Source organism: Cloeon dipterum, chromosome 4 (assembly GCF_949628265.1).
Source record: "Cloeon dipterum chromosome 4, ieCloDipt1.1, whole genome shotgun sequence".
NCBI classification, from domain to species: Eukaryota; Metazoa; Arthropoda; class Insecta; order Ephemeroptera; family Baetidae; genus Cloeon; species Cloeon dipterum.
The window spans coordinates 11,313,343-11,330,051 of NC_088789.1; the positions used below are offsets into that span (position 1 = coordinate 11,313,343).

The 16,709-nt window shown below is 37.3% G+C and overlaps 5 protein-coding genes across 6 annotated transcripts in view; 3 read left to right on the plus strand and 2 right to left on the minus strand.

Annotated features, from left to right (window-relative positions):
- The first annotated feature begins 40 nt into the window (after window positions 1–40).
- pelo (protein pelota) lies at window positions 41–3,700 on the plus strand. Its single transcript, XM_065488406.1, has 9 exons — window positions 41–343; window positions 401–493; window positions 570–720; window positions 773–886; window positions 948–1,088; window positions 1,894–2,116; window positions 2,452–2,644; window positions 2,728–2,834; window positions 2,885–3,700. The coding sequence occupies exons 1-9, from the start codon at window positions 303–305 to the stop codon at window positions 2,995–2,997; spliced, it is 1,176 nt and encodes a 391-aa protein (XP_065344478.1). The 5' UTR covers window positions 41–302; the 3' UTR covers window positions 2,998–3,700.
- LOC135942343 (uncharacterized) lies at window positions 3,688–5,452 on the minus strand. The gene is made up of 3 exons (XM_065488410.1): window positions 5,279–5,452; window positions 4,883–5,071; window positions 3,688–4,071 (listed from the first exon to the last, which is right to left on the minus strand). The coding sequence occupies exons 1-3, from the start codon at window positions 5,337–5,339 to the stop codon at window positions 3,728–3,730; spliced, it is 594 nt and encodes a 197-aa protein (XP_065344482.1). The 5' UTR covers window positions 5,340–5,452; the 3' UTR covers window positions 3,688–3,727.
- The window catches only part of LOC135942339 (luciferin sulfotransferase-like), a 37,066-nt gene continuing 24,707 nt past the window's right edge, over window positions 4,351–16,709 (plus strand). Inside the window, exon 1 of the mRNA XM_065488408.1 lies at window positions 4,351–4,354. The gene's annotated coding sequence lies outside the window, so the exon portion shown is untranslated. The remainder of the gene's footprint in view (window positions 4,355–16,709) is intronic.
- LOC135943097 (baculoviral IAP repeat-containing protein 7-B-like) lies at window positions 6,812–13,458 on the plus strand. The gene is made up of 5 exons (XM_065489503.1): window positions 6,812–6,966; window positions 8,006–8,775; window positions 9,020–9,368; window positions 9,486–9,695; window positions 13,330–13,458. The coding sequence occupies exons 2-5, from the start codon at window positions 8,046–8,048 to the stop codon at window positions 13,337–13,339; spliced, it is 1,299 nt and encodes a 432-aa protein (XP_065345575.1). The 5' UTR covers window positions 6,812–6,966; window positions 8,006–8,045; the 3' UTR covers window positions 13,340–13,458.
- On the minus strand, window positions 10,313–14,505 carry LOC135943095 (nose resistant to fluoxetine protein 6-like). 2 transcript variants are annotated; one of them, XM_065489501.1, is made up of 14 exons: window positions 14,175–14,505; window positions 13,258–13,434; window positions 12,928–13,169; window positions 12,596–12,804; window positions 12,304–12,383; window positions 12,054–12,247; window positions 11,827–11,987; window positions 11,609–11,777; window positions 11,361–11,554; window positions 11,135–11,264; window positions 10,889–11,078; window positions 10,693–10,835; window positions 10,528–10,633; window positions 10,313–10,476 (listed from the first exon to the last, which is right to left on the minus strand). In XM_065489501.1, exons 1-14 carry the CDS (start codon window positions 14,269–14,271, stop codon window positions 10,349–10,351), a joined length of 2,220 nt encoding a protein of 739 aa, XP_065345573.1. In that variant the 5' UTR covers window positions 14,272–14,505; the 3' UTR covers window positions 10,313–10,348. The 2 variants fall into 2 exon arrangements, with proteins under 2 accessions (XP_065345573.1, XP_065345574.1); XM_065489502.1 differs by having other exon boundaries at window positions 10,313–10,473; window positions 14,175–14,504.

Sequence of the window (16,709 nt, forward strand, 5' to 3'; positions counted from 1 at the left end):
GTTGGTAGCGGTGGCCCACATGAAGACCACCAGATCAGACACCAGACCAGACCACTAGACCACCTGACAAACGTCGAGTTGTAGTTAAAAACAACATGGGAAAATAATTTCAGCTTTCCCAGCAAGAAATGCCCTCAGTCAATTTGTGCTGACACTTTCAATCCCTCTCGAACATGTCCACAATTTACTCCAAATTTTGATATTTGCAAATATTTCCAATGAATTGCATCAGTGTCGACAAATCTTAACGCTGCTTTGGTTTGTGTTGCTTGAAGATTCCTCTCCACGACCAACCCGACACAATGAAGTTGACAGGAAAATTCATTGATAAGGATGGAAAAGGGTATCTATTTTAATTTTTCATCATTTTTCTACAATAATACATTTTTCTTGATTTCAGGCATGTTTCCCTTATCCCTGACGAGCCAGAGGACATGTGGCACGCCTTCAATTTGATCTGCGAGGGTGACAGTGTTAGAGCTTCGACTGTCAGGTATTTACAATATGATACTTTTGTTAACCTACGAATTTCTCATCATTTAAATAAAATTTATTTATTCATCTCTTAGGAAAGTTCAAAATCAAACAGCCACCGGATCGTCAACTAGTAGCAAAATTCGAACTACCCTTACCATTGCTGTGGAATCAATTGACTTTGATACGCAGGCATGCATGCTCAGACTTAAGGGTAGAAATATCGAGGAGAATCAGTATGTGAAGGTAAGGAATTCTCTTCATCCTAAAAGTTTAAATGTAAAGCTTTTGTTTCCAGATGGGTGCATATCATACTATTGACTTGGAGGTTAATAGAAAATTTACGTTAACAAAGGAAGAGTGGGACTCCATTTCTCTAGAGCGAGTTGATCAAGCATGCGATCCAACCCAAGTACCGTCTTAATCTACAAAAATACCCCCAGCAACCCATAATTAATTATTCTTTTCTTAAGCATGCTGACGTTGCTGCAGTTGTCATGCAGGAAGGACTAGCTAATATATGTTTGGTTACATCTAGTATGACAATTGTTAGAGCTAAAATTGAGCAAGCGATACCTCGGAAAAGAAAAGGTCACGCCCAACAACACGAAAAGGTTAGTTTGACATTCTGTTTGTCTCATTGCAAATAATTCCTAGATACTCATGCTGGGTTTAGAAAAAGTTGATTCATAAATAATTTCCCCCATAATTACTGTAAGAATTTTGAGTTTTCAATTTTGAGATCAATCTAAATGGGAACAGACCCTAAACACTCTGATTCCAAGTCCATCCTGATAATGTGCATTTTACTAGAAAAGCCTTTTATTTGACTAATACACTAATACACTCTCAAACCCTTTAAGAAAGAACGGGATATTTCTCATTAAAAATTTGCTGTTTTATACAATGATATATGCCTAATTTTATTGGCTGCCAACTTCAGCCCTATTTCATGGCACAAACTCACTATAAGTTAAAAAATCCTTGAGTGATATTTTAAATGACACTGTTGATACCTTCTAGCTGATTGCTTTGGGAAAATTTTAAATTATTTTATTACTTAATCGGCCTTTTACTCAACAAAATCTGATATCTCTTTCCGCCTAAAATTTTAAAACAAATTAATTTATAAAATAGGATCAAATGCAGGAACCGGAAGTGCTATTAACTTTCTAAATTGGTGGGGGTAAAGGGCAGGCTGTTTGACAGATATTATGGTAACGTCTTTCTTTAGTTAACTTTTTCACCTTGCAATGATATCTTACATTTGATAAATATTGGAACAAACTAAGATTTTTCAATTGAAATTGCTTCTGAAAAATTTTGATAACGGCATATTATTGTGCCTTTGCCTTCATTGGCATCCATCAACAAAACAAACTAAGATGCGACGCTATTTTAAGATTTTCTTATTTTCAGGGCATGCAGAGGTTTTTTGAAAGTGTGCTTCAGTCCATAATTCGCCATGTCAATTTTGATGTCGTCAAATGCGTTCTTATTGCTAGCCCTGGATTTGTCAAGGACCAATTTATGGAGTATCTAGTTCAGCAGGCATCAAAAACTGACAACAAAGTTCTCATCGACAACCGATCAAAGTTCCTTCTTGTGCACGCCTCAAGTGGATTCAAGCATTCTCTAAGAGGTTTGTGAACGTGGATTATTTAACTGTATTTTTTCGGTTTAGTTATTACTCAATAGGATATGGGGAATTCATAATTATTTAATCATGACTCAATCAATGGGTCCTTTTCATGATTCTAGAAGTAGCAACCAGCGCATCTTGTCGAAAGGGATTTTTGAAACTAATTGGTTATTTTCTCAAACTTATTTTCCCACTTATTGAAACAGGACCCTGCTTATTTACTTGGTTTATTGACTGATATTTTGTATAAAGGAGAATGAGCCTCACTCTTAATGCGAAATTTTGTTGCAAGTTGTTGTCTTGATATGAAAATGCCTATTATTTTCTATTTGCAGAGGTTCTGGCGGACCCTGCAGTTGTTGCAAAGATGGCAGATACAAAAGCAGCTGGGGAAGTAAAAGCTCTGGATGCGTTTTATGCAATTTTGCAAACGGATCCTGCCCGTGCCTTCTATGGCCCAGCCCATGTCGAGAAAGCTAATGCATCACAGGCTATCGAAACTTTGCTAATATCAGATAATTTGTTTAGGTGAGTAAAGGATATCACCAAAATACAACATAATTGCTGGCTAGACATCTAGATGGTTATTTAACTTATGATTTTTATTTCAGAATCCAGGATGTGGCTCAGAGGAAGAAATACGTGACACTGGTTGATTCAATTCGAGAAAATGGAGGCGATGTCAAAATTTTTTCCAGCTTGCATGTGTCTGGTGAACGTGAGTGGTATTTTGAAATTAAAAAATTTATTTAATTTTCGCAACTCTAGAGCTGGCTCTGTTAACTGGAGTTGCAGCAATTTTGCGGTTCCCAATGCCTGAACTAGAAGAGGATGAAGAGGAGGAAGCAGCTGGCGGTGAACTTGATAAAGATGCAAGCTGAAAAGTTACTGTTCAACATGGTGTTTGGCCTTCAGTTCCTAACCAATTGACTTTTGAAAATATGCCAAGATGCATTTTCATCAGGTTGTGAAAATGAGCACACATTAAATTCACAGCTGCAGACCTAAATTCAGTCTTTTGCTGCAACTTCTCTATTTTCTATGTAATTAGTCTTTTGTTCTAATTTATTATTGTTGCGATGTTGGTAATTAGTAGCTGATCAAGTTATTTTCAGTCAGGTGCATGATATCTTCACTTGGGAATTCACTGACTTGCACAATACCAAAATCAATGTATTTTAATTTGAATTAAATAATCCCATTTCCATCTACTAAGTGATAAATAATGTTGACTGATGATGTAAAGGGTTCCACAACAACCCCCTTGATTTCTATGCAGCTGTATTGGTTGTCTTCTGTTCCTATACAAAATCCACTTGTTCAAGATATAGCTTTGCGTTACACTTAAAATAAGAATATTTAATTATTCTTGATATTTTAAAGTGATCAGTACAGCGAAGTTAATTTTCACGTTAAGTGGCATTATGTTTTTAATCAGTACACTAGATAATCATGTTCAGTTTGCTCCAAAATTTTGTACTAAAGAGTTTTGTCCATCTTTTTTAAACATGGCCTTTTTCGTACAAGAATTATTGGTATTCCTTCGTTTGTGGAAATAAATATGGGGTTAAGCGCTATTGTAAATCTCGTCGTTTACCTTTATTTAGCATATCAAACTTTGACATAAAGGGCTACAGCGTCATGTGAATTTTCCATTTTCATTCCATCGATGAGCGTCCATTCTGGCGTGAGGGGCTGAAATGGCTGCGGATTGCTGTGTGTCCCACTTCCCTCAACTGGGCCACACACAAACACAATTGTTCCCTTAAACTCGGTCAAATATTGCCTCCACGCGGGCTCGCAATTAAAATAGCAAAATAATAGAGCTGTTGATTCACTTGACAACGCTTCTTTCACTTCATGGTCGTCTGGATAGTTTAATTGGTGAAAAACTGGTGGAGCATATGCTGAAGTCCACCAATCTTTGTCTACCTCGACACCAAGAACAGTCAATCCTACAAAATTTATATTAAAAAGCCTATAATAACTTAATTCTTCATTTGATATATACTTATATGGCTGGTAATACCAAGGATAGGAAAAATTTAAGCTCCGTATTTTGTAATAGTTGATTTCACATGAAAGCTAGATGATGCATCGCACTATTTTTGGCACTTCTGTTCTAATCAAAAAAGCCCAATTTTATTTTAATAGAAAAACGACTTATCATCACTTTGCACTCAAAATGAGTCCTGAGTTTACAACCAGGGTTGCAAAAAACTCACATTTGAAAAAAATGTAGTGCAGTGTTTTTTAAACTAGTTCCTTGCAGGCAATGTTTTCACCTCAGATTTCAATAATTTTCTGATTATTAGCTCATTGACCTCGGCTTGAAAATTGTCAGAGAGAAATTTTTGAAGAAATTGAGGTAGCAAAATGGCGATTTAAAAGAAAAATCTGCAGAGTGGTGGAAATCTTAACGACTCCGACCACAAATTTTATATTTTCACAGGGAAATTAATATGGAATAAATTCATTTCTTGCGCAAGAAATTAATATAAATTGAGTGGTAAAAACCGTTAAAAATCAATAGTGAAAATACCGGGTGGTAAGCAAATGCAACCCCGTTTACAACAAATATACCAATATTTAATCAATTTTTTAACTTGCGTTATTTTTTGGGGGGAAAGTGAAAAACTGATTGCGCTGTATTGATTCTATCACAAAATGTCAACAATTAAATTTAAATATATTTATGAAGAAATTGTTCATTATACGCGGCACATCCTTTTTTAATTATATCGGCTTTTAAAAAATGAAAATTACCTCTAATAGCAGTTTTGATGATCCATTCAAACAAACCGGTCCCGCAACCCAAGCTGACTAGCTTGCTTATTTTGTGCCTTTTCAAGTGGTTGTCGATGAAGTCAATTGATGCATTCGTAGGACGCGGCCAAAGAAGCAAAGGCTTATGCTCACCATCGCACAAGTAGTTAATAGCACCTCGCCAATTGTCTGCAAAAGTTGAATGGTAGGTTTATTCGAGTAAGAGACAAAATAATTAAAAAATAAATACTACCATCACAATTTTTTTAAGTTTAAGTTATGACTATGAAAACTAAAAACATTTTCTGCGAAAATGACCATTTAAAGTAAACGCTGTAGAGACATATATTTAATATAAAAAATGTTTAAAGACTTTCCAATTTATAAAACTCTTACCATTTTCAAAAAAATCTTTCATCTCTTCTTTGAGATCATGAATGGTTTTTGTTTCTCGCATAATGCCTTAATTACAGAGCGCGGGTAGAGCTTTTGAACTATCGGCGGGTTCACCTCTTATGGAAACAGCACAGATTAGTGCGATTAAGTGTCGCGCGCGCGTGTTGGTCTTCAACTGGCTACCTCTCTGCTATCTGGGGACTATAACAATGACGATTGCTGACGTCTAGTCGTCTATAGCTAATTGTGGCCAATATAGCCCACGTTTAGATAACATTTTTGGCACCTTATTCTTTTGTGCCGAGCCAAATACCTTGAAACCAGAGATCCACGTGGTTGCGCGGCGTGACACTTAAGTGATCCATTTTTGCCTTTATGCACAAGCAGGAGGAACGTTATGAAGAGACATATTATGATATATTATATAGTTCTAGGTTTAATCACTAATTAAGGGCACTAAGGTTTATGCTTCATACGTCAAAATAATACAATTTTAACCCATGCTTTGCACGATGCACGCGCCATTGAATCAAGTCTGACGTACTGGCCGTGCTACTTGGCCTCTCTCTTTTTGGACTGAACAGCGCTCTAAAGCGGCTAGAATTAGTGCGTTCTTCTGGGGTTCTTTATTTCTTTCTCCCAGAGTCTCCGCTCCCGAAAATATTTCCTTTTACCGAAATTTCCAGGTGGCGCCCTTTATGAAATATCTTTCCCGGGAATTCTCCCGATTCTTATTTCCCGATTCCTCCCGTTTTCTTTTTACTGCAAAAATTTATAAAAATTAAAAGTAGACACCGTGAACGATGGTAAATTTATTCTAAGCTCGGCGCATCTTTACAAATACAAACTTACTATATTAATATTCCGTGTTGAAATTGAATACTATACTTCGGGTTGGAAGTTTAAATGTTCATGAAGGCCATTTAAGACTTGGCCACGTTAACCGTTTACGTTATAAAATTCGATTTTTGTATAATATGTGAGATAATGTATACTAAAGAAAAATTTCCATTAAATCATGCAGGGACTCCCGACTTTGTAATTGCGAGAACGACAGGAGCGGACAAAACCATCAATAATGATCGAAAATTATGTGAAATTTTTAGTAAAGCGAGAATGATATTAAAAAGGTACATTTTACCATTTTACAGCCTAATTAACTTCGCAAATTGAGCTTGGGACCGTAAATAAAGTTATCAAATGCCGTAAAAAATGCCAAACAAAAAAGAAACACCCCTCACAACAATCTTGAAACATTTTAGAAAAAATGAAAGTGAGTTGCGAATATAAAATTTGACTCTGCGATTCTGGGAAATTCAGCTCCCGACAAAAATATCCCCCGCTCCCGTCCCGCCGTGACTCTCTCTAACAATATTAAGTAGTAAGCAATTTTTCTCCTGGCAGTCCTGACACCAGGAATTCTTGGAAGATTCCGGGAGTACTAAAATATGAGCATCTGTTGACCATAATCAACTTCCGTCCCGAACTCCCAGCGAACGCTGAACTTGAACTGAAACTGACTGAAGTGACTGAGTTTGTTAGCAGCGGTTAGGTTAGCAGCAGTGCACTCACTAAGTGCAGTCGAGTGCAGTGTGCAGTAGTGGGAGTTCCACCCAGAGTTCAGTTCATTGTCAACCAGTCAGTCACGTCCAGGTCACGTCGCGTCGTGCTCACGTGCTCCTTATCAGGTACGGTAATGGGTAATGCAAAAAAATGCATCACGCATCACTTTTGCACCAGAGCGACCAGAGCTTATTGTCATATTACATAGTTGTTGTTAGTTAGGTTGAGTGCATGATATACATATGTGGAGGAGGAGAAAGGAGTGAGAGTGTGTATGGAAAAGTTACAGTAGTTTTCGCCGCTAAGTTACAGTTTTTGCCACCCCTACTTAAACATGCGGGATTCTCATAAGAACTGGCGAGATGTTTAACCCGACAGAAACTGTAACTTTACCATAGTAGAAGTCGAGTATTATGTAGAAGGCATGGTACGTCATAATATCTTACTTATTGTTAGTTTGAGCAATCAATCATCCTAGAGGTGTCTAAAATTCTGGTAAAATCGAGATTATATTATATGGTTAAGTTACAGTTTCTGCCTGGTTACACATCTCGCCAGTTCTTATGAGAATCCCATATATAAAAGTAAGGGTGGTGAAAACTAAGTCTGCGGCGAAAAGTGTAATTCTTCCAATATATAATAAAATTTTGTCCATCCATATTACTCTAACTCCTATAGGTTAGACTTTTCTATATTATACTTTTCAGACTTATGTACAGAAATAATGTATGTATTGCAACATTTTGGATATCGATATTATAATATATATCGTAAAGTTACAGTTTCCGTCAGGTTATACACATCTCGCCAGTTCTTATGAGAATCCCATGTTAAAGTAAGGGTGGCGAAACTGTAACTCGTCGGCGGCAAAAACTGACTTTTCCATAGTACTTGGCCTGATAGTTAGACTTTCTCGCCAAACAATTACATGGGAGATTCACACTTTCCGCTCTCTCGCCCTCTGATGGGAAGAATCAATGTAATGCCCTATCCGCCCTATCCTAGCGAGAAGTGTGAGTGTTGGGCGAAAAGTGTGAGTCTACCATAAAAACACATACATAATAATATCATCAAAGACTTTCTGAAATTTGATAGTATTCACCATTACAAATTTAAAAATAATTTATGTGTGTGTGTCTATAATATGCATTTCATTTTTTGCAGGGTTTAAAGAACGCGCGCCTCTCTAAACAAAACAGCATTAATGGCAAGATCATTTCGCAAGAAAGTGGCGCTAAACGAGAGCCGCAGTTGGCATGAGGATGAAAAACAACCCCTTGTTCTATCAAACACCTTGGAAAAATTGAACCTTCATATATCTATCCATCGATACCTCACCTTTCCGATGAACTTCTGTGTAGGGTCACCTTCGATCAGAGTACATTTGGCCAATGCAGGACTCTACATGAGCCACGATAAGAGAACCTTGTTCTGCGCTTTTTGCGACTTGAAGATCAATCATTTTGACCATTTGGGTGGGCAAGATTTAAGAACTGAGGAGGACTTTGACGATGTGCACCAGCAACTGAGCAAGAACTGTCCGCTGTACTGCAGTGATGAGACTGAAAATATATTGTTTGAGCCCAGCAAAGTGCTTGACTATAGATTTGAAGCGTTCAGGCTTTTTTCTCTTCTCAACGCTAACTGGGTGCCCACAATTTCTCCCTATGATTTGGCTCATTCTGGATTCTACTACGTGGGAGATTTGGACAATTGCCGCTGTTGCTTCTGCAAACTTGAGGTCAGAGGTTGGGAACCAGGTGACGTTGCTGATATGGAACACAGGAGATGGTTTCCAAACTGCCCTTTCATGACAGGAAAATTAGTAGGAAACGTCAAAATTGGAGATGAGCTCCCCCCTGCTTCATCATCAACTATTCAGAGACCCATGGATCAAGCTAACCCATTCATCAAATCCTTCCGAATCAACCCATGTAAGTCCTTGTATGCATATCCTTTGATTGGATTCTCTCCCAAATGGGTTGAATTTAAATACACATTACAGCATGTAAAAACTTGACATCACAGCCACTCTAATAATATTAGATTAAGAGTATATTATTTTAATCATAATTTGTCTCAAAAAATATGAAAGAAATTTTTTTATAAAAATGACAAGAGACAAAAAGTGATAACTCAGAGTTTCTTATATTCTTGCTTAATCACTTTTCTCTTTAGATCCCAATTTAAAATTGAACATCAAAAAGGTTACTCTGGAAGGGCTCGGAATCCGCAATGTTCAAGCACCTAAATACCCCAACTACTCTAACTATAACACCAGATTGATGACCTACAAATTGTGGCCCAAGTCTCTAGAGCAAACTCCAGAGATTCTCGCAGCTGCTGGATTCTTCTACACCAAAACTGGTGACCAAGTCATCTGCCACTATTGCGGCATCGGCCTCAAGAGCTGGGCGCCACACGAGGACCCACTGACTGAGCACGTTTCTTGGGAACCTAGATGCGAGTTTGTGATGATGTCCAAAGGCGCTGACTTTGTCAAGAATATCTTGAATAGCGCTAAAATGTGAGTATAAACACATTAAATTTGTGATTTGAATTGATCAAAGCACATTGTCTGAAGCTAGTGAAGCTATGAGCGATCATTTTTTTTAATATTATATATATGGGTTTTTTATTCCAGACACGCGTCGACTGCAAAGGCGCAGCTGCAGTTGGTAAGAAGCAAAATTAGCAGCATCATTTGCAAAAGCTGCAATCAGGCCACAGCCAATATTGTCAACTTGAGCTGCGGTCATATGGTTACTTGCTCGACCTGTGCAGAAAAAACTCCTGCAAAAAAATGCGCTACTTGCAGCGCTCGCGTGCTTGCTACTCTTCTTGTCTACCCGATGTAAGTTTCCTGTAAGATCTCTTAACTTAAAAAAGACAACATTTACAAAACATTCCAATATAATCATACATATAAATCCAAATTACAAATAATGACATAATTGATTAAGCAAAGATCTCATCTGCGGGTATAATATATTAATGCGACCAAGTATTACCTCCTGATTCATATTAATACATGAATTGCTCTATTTGTGTAGAAGAAAGTCCCTTAGTTAGCTGTATGTCCTGCTAGTAACTCATTAGCTTGTTCTGCACAATCTATTTGTTATAGCACGTTTTTATGGGATTTGATTTAAGTTCCTATTAAATTAAGGCCAATAACCTCATTGTAATTTTGAATGACTGAATTAAATACTCAACTTGATATTATTATTCTCAACAGTAAAATGTGCGTCATAAGACTACAAAAATAAATGCACCTCGTATTCCTAAAAATTTGTTGCAAATTTTTGGATCAAATATTTTTTCTGGTCAGCACTTAAAAATCCATGAAATTTTTGAGTCAATATATGAGCTTCAAGCACGGTAATGTTAATCAAAGGCAAAAATTCTTACAATAATTAGTGATTATGCCCTGTATTATTTTTGTTCCAAAATGAAAATTAGTTGATATTTTTAGTTAAATTATCTTTTATTAACCAATACAAAATCTCAGCCGTTCATTGTGTGCGATCTTTGTATCACTCTTTCTCTTGCTGATGTCTCCGTTAATGAAATCGATCTCTTGCCTCCAGCTGTGAGGACGTCATCATTTAATTCTGTCTTTAGCTTCAAGCCTGCTTTTAAAGTAATTATTATTTTTGGAAAATGACTATAGATGCAGTGCGCACTTTCACTTTCGGTCAGTATTTTCTTTATCTCCTGAAAAGGCAAGTCTACCAACAGAGTCAAAATGATCGATGAGATAAGAACAGTCAGGATCTCTGAGAGAACAAACTGGAAATATTCATAAATAATAATTTTACCATCCAAGATACAATAATTGTTGCCCATACCAAATGTGTAACTGAAGAATAGCCGGAAAATTTGGTTGTTCCCACGTTGTAAAAGTAAATGGGGAATTGAGTGAGATAGACTGCGTAAGATATCTTTGTGAAGATTTGAAATCCTTTCCATCTCATGAAGATTCCGATAAATCCTACCGGTCATGTTGGATTAAATAGACATTTAAATTGCTATTTGAACATCCACCTCCTCTGTTCTGGTGGCAAACGAAAATGAGTGAAATTATGAAGAGCGACCACAATACTGGTGCCCAAGCAGCGTAGTTTGCCGCTTCCATCGCGTCATACTTGTAATCATGGCTTGACATGTTGTAGGGACTGAACCAAGGGTAAATGCAGATGAGCCCCAAAAAAGCCCACGCCAGGAGAGTTGTAACCTATATACACTTCCCCGTCAATATTTATACTATCATGCGCCCTGCGAGTATCTTACCGTGTTAAATTGTATTCCATTAGGATTTCTTCGTAAATAAAATCCGGTTAAAATGCCCATTATATAAACGGTCAAACGGTGCGATGGGAGGATATAGGATTTGTTGCACGTGTCAAACATTTTCTTGACCCTTTAAACGAAATAAACGCGTCAAAATGATTTTTTTGCCTTTCTCTGTCAAAAGTGTTTCAATAGTAAAATATTTATTTTTATTTTTAATATTTACGTATTGCCAAAGTAGATAATACTTGAGAGCTCATAATTGAAGGTCACTGAAAATCTTAGCCAAGTCGAAAAGGCAGCAATAAAGATCAGGATCAGTGAGCCTGTGCGAGGCCGTTTCCATAGTAGGTATACAAGTGCGGGGCTTATGATGAATAGTTGCATGTCAATGCCCAATTGATGAGTGTGTGTTAGGCACTAAAACAGATTTACTTTTATTAATAAGGCTTTTGCACTCCAATATATAAATACCATGTTTTCGAAGCCAAAGTAGTTGTGAATGAATAGGAAATTCTTCCACATGTGCGTTTTGCAGATGTCTGAATAGTGCTTAACCACCAGATTCCATTGAGGTCCAGATCCCATTAGCTGAAGAATGTAGGTGCAGAAAAGGATGATCGCAACAAAATTCGGAGAAATCCTTAAATTTTTAATTAAAGAATCGCGCTTAGAAATCTCATTTTTTTTACCTGAGAAAGCGAGACTTGAGCTTCGTCCCGAAATCTAAACTTCCTTTTTTGTCTAGCTCCTTAATGAATGAGTATGCCACCAGCAAGCCACTGAACACGACGAACGAATCAGTGTAGAGTATTGCCGTTCTTCCTATAACTGTCCATGGATCAGCTAGCCTCTAAAATTAAATTTAAATTAATAGTAATTTAGTCAATCTGCACATTCTAATTTGTTTGAATGTAACCAGGGATAAAGCTGTCCTGTTGATGTATGGGTAGAAGAATAGTGCCATTGACTTGTGGCAAAGGAGAAGTGCAATTGCATTCAAGAAGCGCAGACCATGTATGGGGCTGATATCGTCCGCAGCGCTTTTTGTATTTAGTAGTTCGGTCCACGTTTTACGTAGCGAGAAAGCCAACAGCACTCGTTTCCACTTGGCTGAAACAAAAATTGCATTAAAATGTGCTTCTTAACATTATATTTCGAACTCCTACTTTGTTTTTTGAAGTTTTTCCCCGCTTGATCTAGAATAGATGCCACAATGACAGCGGATATGAGACTTGCGAACAGGCAACTGAAAAATTTCGTTTGAGAATAATTTCTCTCTATGATATTTCTCCTTATTCAATTTGAAATTGTTTGATGTAAAATGTTTCAAGTATTAAATTCATGCTCAATTCCGATAGCTCTTATTTATAAAGTATTTTTAGTTTAAATTATTGTTCAAAAATTTTTGAGCTCACTCCTCTGCTCGCCTATTTAATTTTTTTAGGCATTTTCGCTTACATAACAGCCAAAGTTGTGATATCAGGGTTGAAGGGCTCTGCTTTGTAGAGCATTTTCGGATCAACATGCACCGCCAATTTAAGTTCTGGGAGCGAGTCGAGCACGGACAATGTGTCTCGGAGACCCTCCTCAACGTCTTTCGCGTTGCAGCTGGAGGGTACACAAAGTCCCCAATTAATTGTGGTGTACCGCGGAATCCTATGACCTGGCTGCGTAAATACTTTAGATTGTATTAAAGCTCGTAAGTTTAAATTTTGATTTTATAGCAAACAGCTATAAATTAGGGTTGTATCGTAGAATATATTGAATTTTTTATATTTAATTGATCTTACATCAGAGAAATTGCTGCGAATAACATCATATGAATGAGCTAGGGTCAGTAAGTGTTTCAGTTGTGGGTCAGTGACTCTATCCTCGACCTGAAGGTCAAGGAATGCCAGCACGTATTGTCCTTTTATTGTCTCATCCGATTCCTCTAGCCTGTGTTTTATTTGCAAACATTGGTCAAAGTCCCCATACTGATTTACATTTCCGTTCAACAGAGAAGGAGGAATCCGACCAGTTGAGTCGTACACTGAAATTGTATCGTCGGTTAATTTGAATTTACAACTTGATCTGATAAATAAACATGAGAAGCACCCTGCGTGAAATTGGTCACGTACTCTGAAGCGCCCACAATTCTAAATTTCCTGCCGCTTGTTTGGCCAGCTTTGAATATTCTCCGCATTTTCCAGGCGCGTTTAGTGTTGGGTTGAAGGAGGTTAAAGAATCGACGATATTTGTGAACTGGGAAGAAAACCTTGATTTTGCTGACAAGACTGACTGCTGCTGCACTCGCTCTGAAAATATCAAATTGTGTAAACATATTTTCTTCACGCTGATGTTAATTCAGTTCTACTGTCTACTTTTACGTTATCAAATTTAAATTTGCATAATTATCAAGGTAGGGATCATTTGATACGTTTTGTACTTTTAGAGTTATAAAAATTAAATCTCGATAAAAATACCTAAAACTAAATATAGTTGTATTTTGTGACGCTAAATTTTTGGTTTTATTTCCTGGCTGATGAAGATAAAAATAGTGAAGCTAAAATAATGTCCAGGATTGATTTCGTAAAAAGTACCAAAATGGCTCTCAAAAACATATTGAAATTGCGATTCTAATGTCGTTTGTGAAATAATGCAAAATAAAAAGGTAAAGAGACAAGAAACAACAATATGATTACTCTGGAGAAAAATTTCTAATTCAACTTGGTGGATCGTAGTGGAAAATGCACACTTCAAATTGCATTTTGTACATGTTTTCTTGACTCGTAGTTAGTGATTACTTTTCCAGAGACTAATTAAATCCGTAATTAAATATTTATTCCCTTGCCAAACTCGCTACAAATAAACTGTAATACAAATGTTACAAAATATGCTTGTACTCCTGACACTCATATTTTTTCAATATGGCTTATTCTGCTAATTATTTATGATCATTTTTATTCCACAGGCCGTTTTCAAGTTAAATGTAAATGTAGCACTATTGTGAATATGCACAGTTACGTTGGAGGTTGTACAAAAATAAAAGACTTACCTTGAAACTGAAAATCTACACCCTGATCATCAAGTTGCACCACGCTCTGCTGACCGTGCGCGGCCACGATGCAAACGAGGAGCAAAATGCGACGCATCGCTCACGTTGAGTCGCAAAATGCGCTACGTTTTTGAAGTGCACTATAGTGCTAACCACTGGCCTCGAGTGAATTGTAGAAATGAATCAATTAAAATGAGTTGGCCGGGCCGATTGTAGTACACCACATAGACTCCCACACTTTGGCTGCGACGGAAGTTGCAGTGGACACCTCGCCGCTGGTAGACAGCCCTAGTTCCCCGCTTATCACGCATTTTTTTAACTCCAGTAATCATATATTTGTTTTTAATTCCCCCCGGAAAGTGCTGTCAATTCACTTTCTCTGTCATTGTTTTGCCGATTAAGTAGCGAGGTTGCAACGAATCTGCAATAATATTTCAATATTGATCAACTCACTGAATATATAATTTTGTCGGCCTATAAGTAAAATATATGCGCACACCGCATTAAACGTTTAACATTAATTGCATCGTGTGCTGTAAACCTGCTTTGAAAATTGAAATAGCTCAAAATTTGAAGAATTATTATTAAAATGAAAACTAACCAAGTTGACTGCTTTTGATTAGATAAATTAAAACTGCGGGCTAGTGGCAGATACAGTGGTTCCGATGCTTGCATTATTATGCTGTCTTAAAAGTGCTCAGTCAGTAAAATCCAGCCAAAGTTCGTTGGCTTTCCAGAAAGTCTTGCTTGAAGCTTGGAGGCAGAATAATTCAAACGTCATTCACTTGACTCCAGGAAATGAGGAGCAATCTGCATTGACTTTTCACCATTCCTGCCGGGCATCCTGAAGCTCAGGCGAATGCATGCATGGCGTTTCAATTGAAAGACCTCCGTCGTGGCGAGGCATTTCCACAATCTTCGCGGACGAGTGGAAATGCGCGATTCGCGGTAGCACGCCAAGACGTTCAATAATTCAACAAATAAAATGGAATTATTATAAATACTAAGCGAAAATTATTCCGTGCCTCAATTTAGACAATTTTTCAGAAACTTTGCTTTTTTCTGGTATAATACTTGTTTTTGAACTCACACACTGTAAAAAATGTGTAGAGTTGATCCTCAAAAGGAAACCAACCCATTGATTCAAAATTTTGGCTCTGACCCAAAGCTAAACGCGAGCTTATTCTATTATTCAGCGACGAGCGCAACCGTCTGCAATAAATTAGTCTCACGTACGTACTCTTTAAGCCAAGCTAAAGTGCCTCTGCTAACCAAACATCATTTTTTCTGTGCTTGCAGAATGAGTCTTCCTGCATGTATTTGTAAATTTATTTGTCAACCTGTTTAATTAAAAGTTTGAAACGCAGTTTTATTTCTGCTCTTCAAATTTATTTCGTGAACCTCTTTCGAAAAATAATATTGATTTTTAACGCAACAAAATATAAAATATTTTTCTACGGAATTCTCAACATCAGCTAATTTTTATTTTTAAATATGTTGTTAATTTCCTAAAATAGTCAATAATAATTTAAGATAATATATTATTATATGGAGATAATATTAATTTGCGCTTTGTAAATTATTATTACAAACTTTTTGTATAGGTTATACACTAGAAAACGGAAAATATATTTAATTTATTAGTAACGCGCCTGTTTAAAAATATTTTACAAATTAACCGAAATAACATTTTTCTGGTGTCATTTATCTGCCGTGGTAAGTGTTATAGCTTAACCACTAAAATCGAACAAAAAGACGGAACGACTGTAACAAACAGTTTTTTGCTCCTCGATGGTAACATAACGTATTGTAGAGGGCAAACTACGAAAATAAATATTGGAATTATTCAGAGTAATATAATAGATTAATATCTCATTGTTATTAGTTATTAGCTTCTCTTGCTTTTCTCTGGCGACGCTTTTATAGTTTCCACCTCGCCTGGCGCCCGCCACCCACTTTCAGCAGTGGTTTCACTGGTTTCTGCTTTACCAGGCGCAAGCGACACGCCCCATAGTCCATACATTGCGGAAAAATGGCCGCACGGCTGGTGCGTACTTTGATAAACGCTAGACTAACTGCGAGCCCTCCACGGCTCCAGACCACCGGACAGGTGACTCGAAAGGCTGTCACCAAGCCGACGGGCGCGTTCTTCGAAGAGCCGGAGAAACAGCCGTATGGATTATTAGGGGTCGCGGTCACAGTGTTCCTCGGCCTCTTCATTGGAGCCACCATAAGCCAGAACATGGCCAGCTTTTTGGAAGAGAACGAGTTGTTCGTCCCGTCGGACGATGACGACGACGATGACTGAAGAGTCTGAAGACCCAGTGATTAGGGTGCGCGACTCTCCCGATATTTTTTAAATTAAATTATTTTGAAACTTATGCTATTATTACTTGCTCAGAATCGACATAGACTCGCCTTTTACGCGCTTGGACGTTTTATTTTATTTATTTTTTTTGCTAAACACGAAATTGAATAAATTGTAACTCGAGTTTTTGTACTTTGTTTCAGGTTGTGGGATATGTAATAAATGCA

Coding starts and splice junctions, on each gene's coding strand:
- pelo (XM_065488406.1), top strand. CDS start 303: ATGAAGTTGACAGGAAAATTCATTGATAAGGATGGAAAAGG. Junction 344..400: donor ATTGATAAGGATGGAAAAGG/GTATCTATTTTA, acceptor TCTTGATTTCAG/GCATGTTTCCCTTATCCCTG. Junction 494..569: donor GTTAGAGCTTCGACTGTCAG/GTATTTACAATA, acceptor TTCATCTCTTAG/GAAAGTTCAAAATCAAACAG.
- LOC135942343 (XM_065488410.1), bottom strand. CDS start 5,339: ATGCGAGAAACAAAAACCATTCATGATCTCAAAGAAGAGATGAAAGAT. Junction 5,072..5,278: donor GAAAGATTTTTTTGAAAATG/GTAAGAGTTTTA, acceptor CAACTTTTGCAG/ACAATTGGCGAGGTGCTATT. Junction 4,072..4,882: donor CATCAAAACTGCTATTAGAG/GTAATTTTCATT, acceptor TAAATTTTGTAG/GATTGACTGTTCTTGGTGTC.
- LOC135943097 (XM_065489503.1), top strand. CDS start 8,046: ATGGCAAGATCATTTCGCAAGAAAGTGGCGCTAAACGAGAGCCGCAGT. Junction 8,776..9,019: donor ATCCTTCCGAATCAACCCAT/GTAAGTCCTTGT, acceptor TTTTCTCTTTAG/ATCCCAATTTAAAATTGAAC. Junction 9,369..9,485: donor ATCTTGAATAGCGCTAAAAT/GTGAGTATAAAC, acceptor TTTTTATTCCAG/ACACGCGTCGACTGCAAAGG.
- LOC135943095 (XM_065489501.1), bottom strand. CDS start 14,271: ATGCGTCGCATTTTGCTCCTCGTTTGCATCGTGGCCGCGCACGGTCAG. Junction 12,248..12,303: donor GAAAAACTTCAAAAAACAAA/GTAGGAGTTCGA, acceptor TTTTTGTTTCAG/CCAAGTGGAAACGAGTGCTG. Junction 10,477..10,527: donor AATACTGACCGAAAGTGAAA/GTGCGCACTGCA, acceptor TTACTTTAAAAG/CAGGCTTGAAGCTAAAGACA.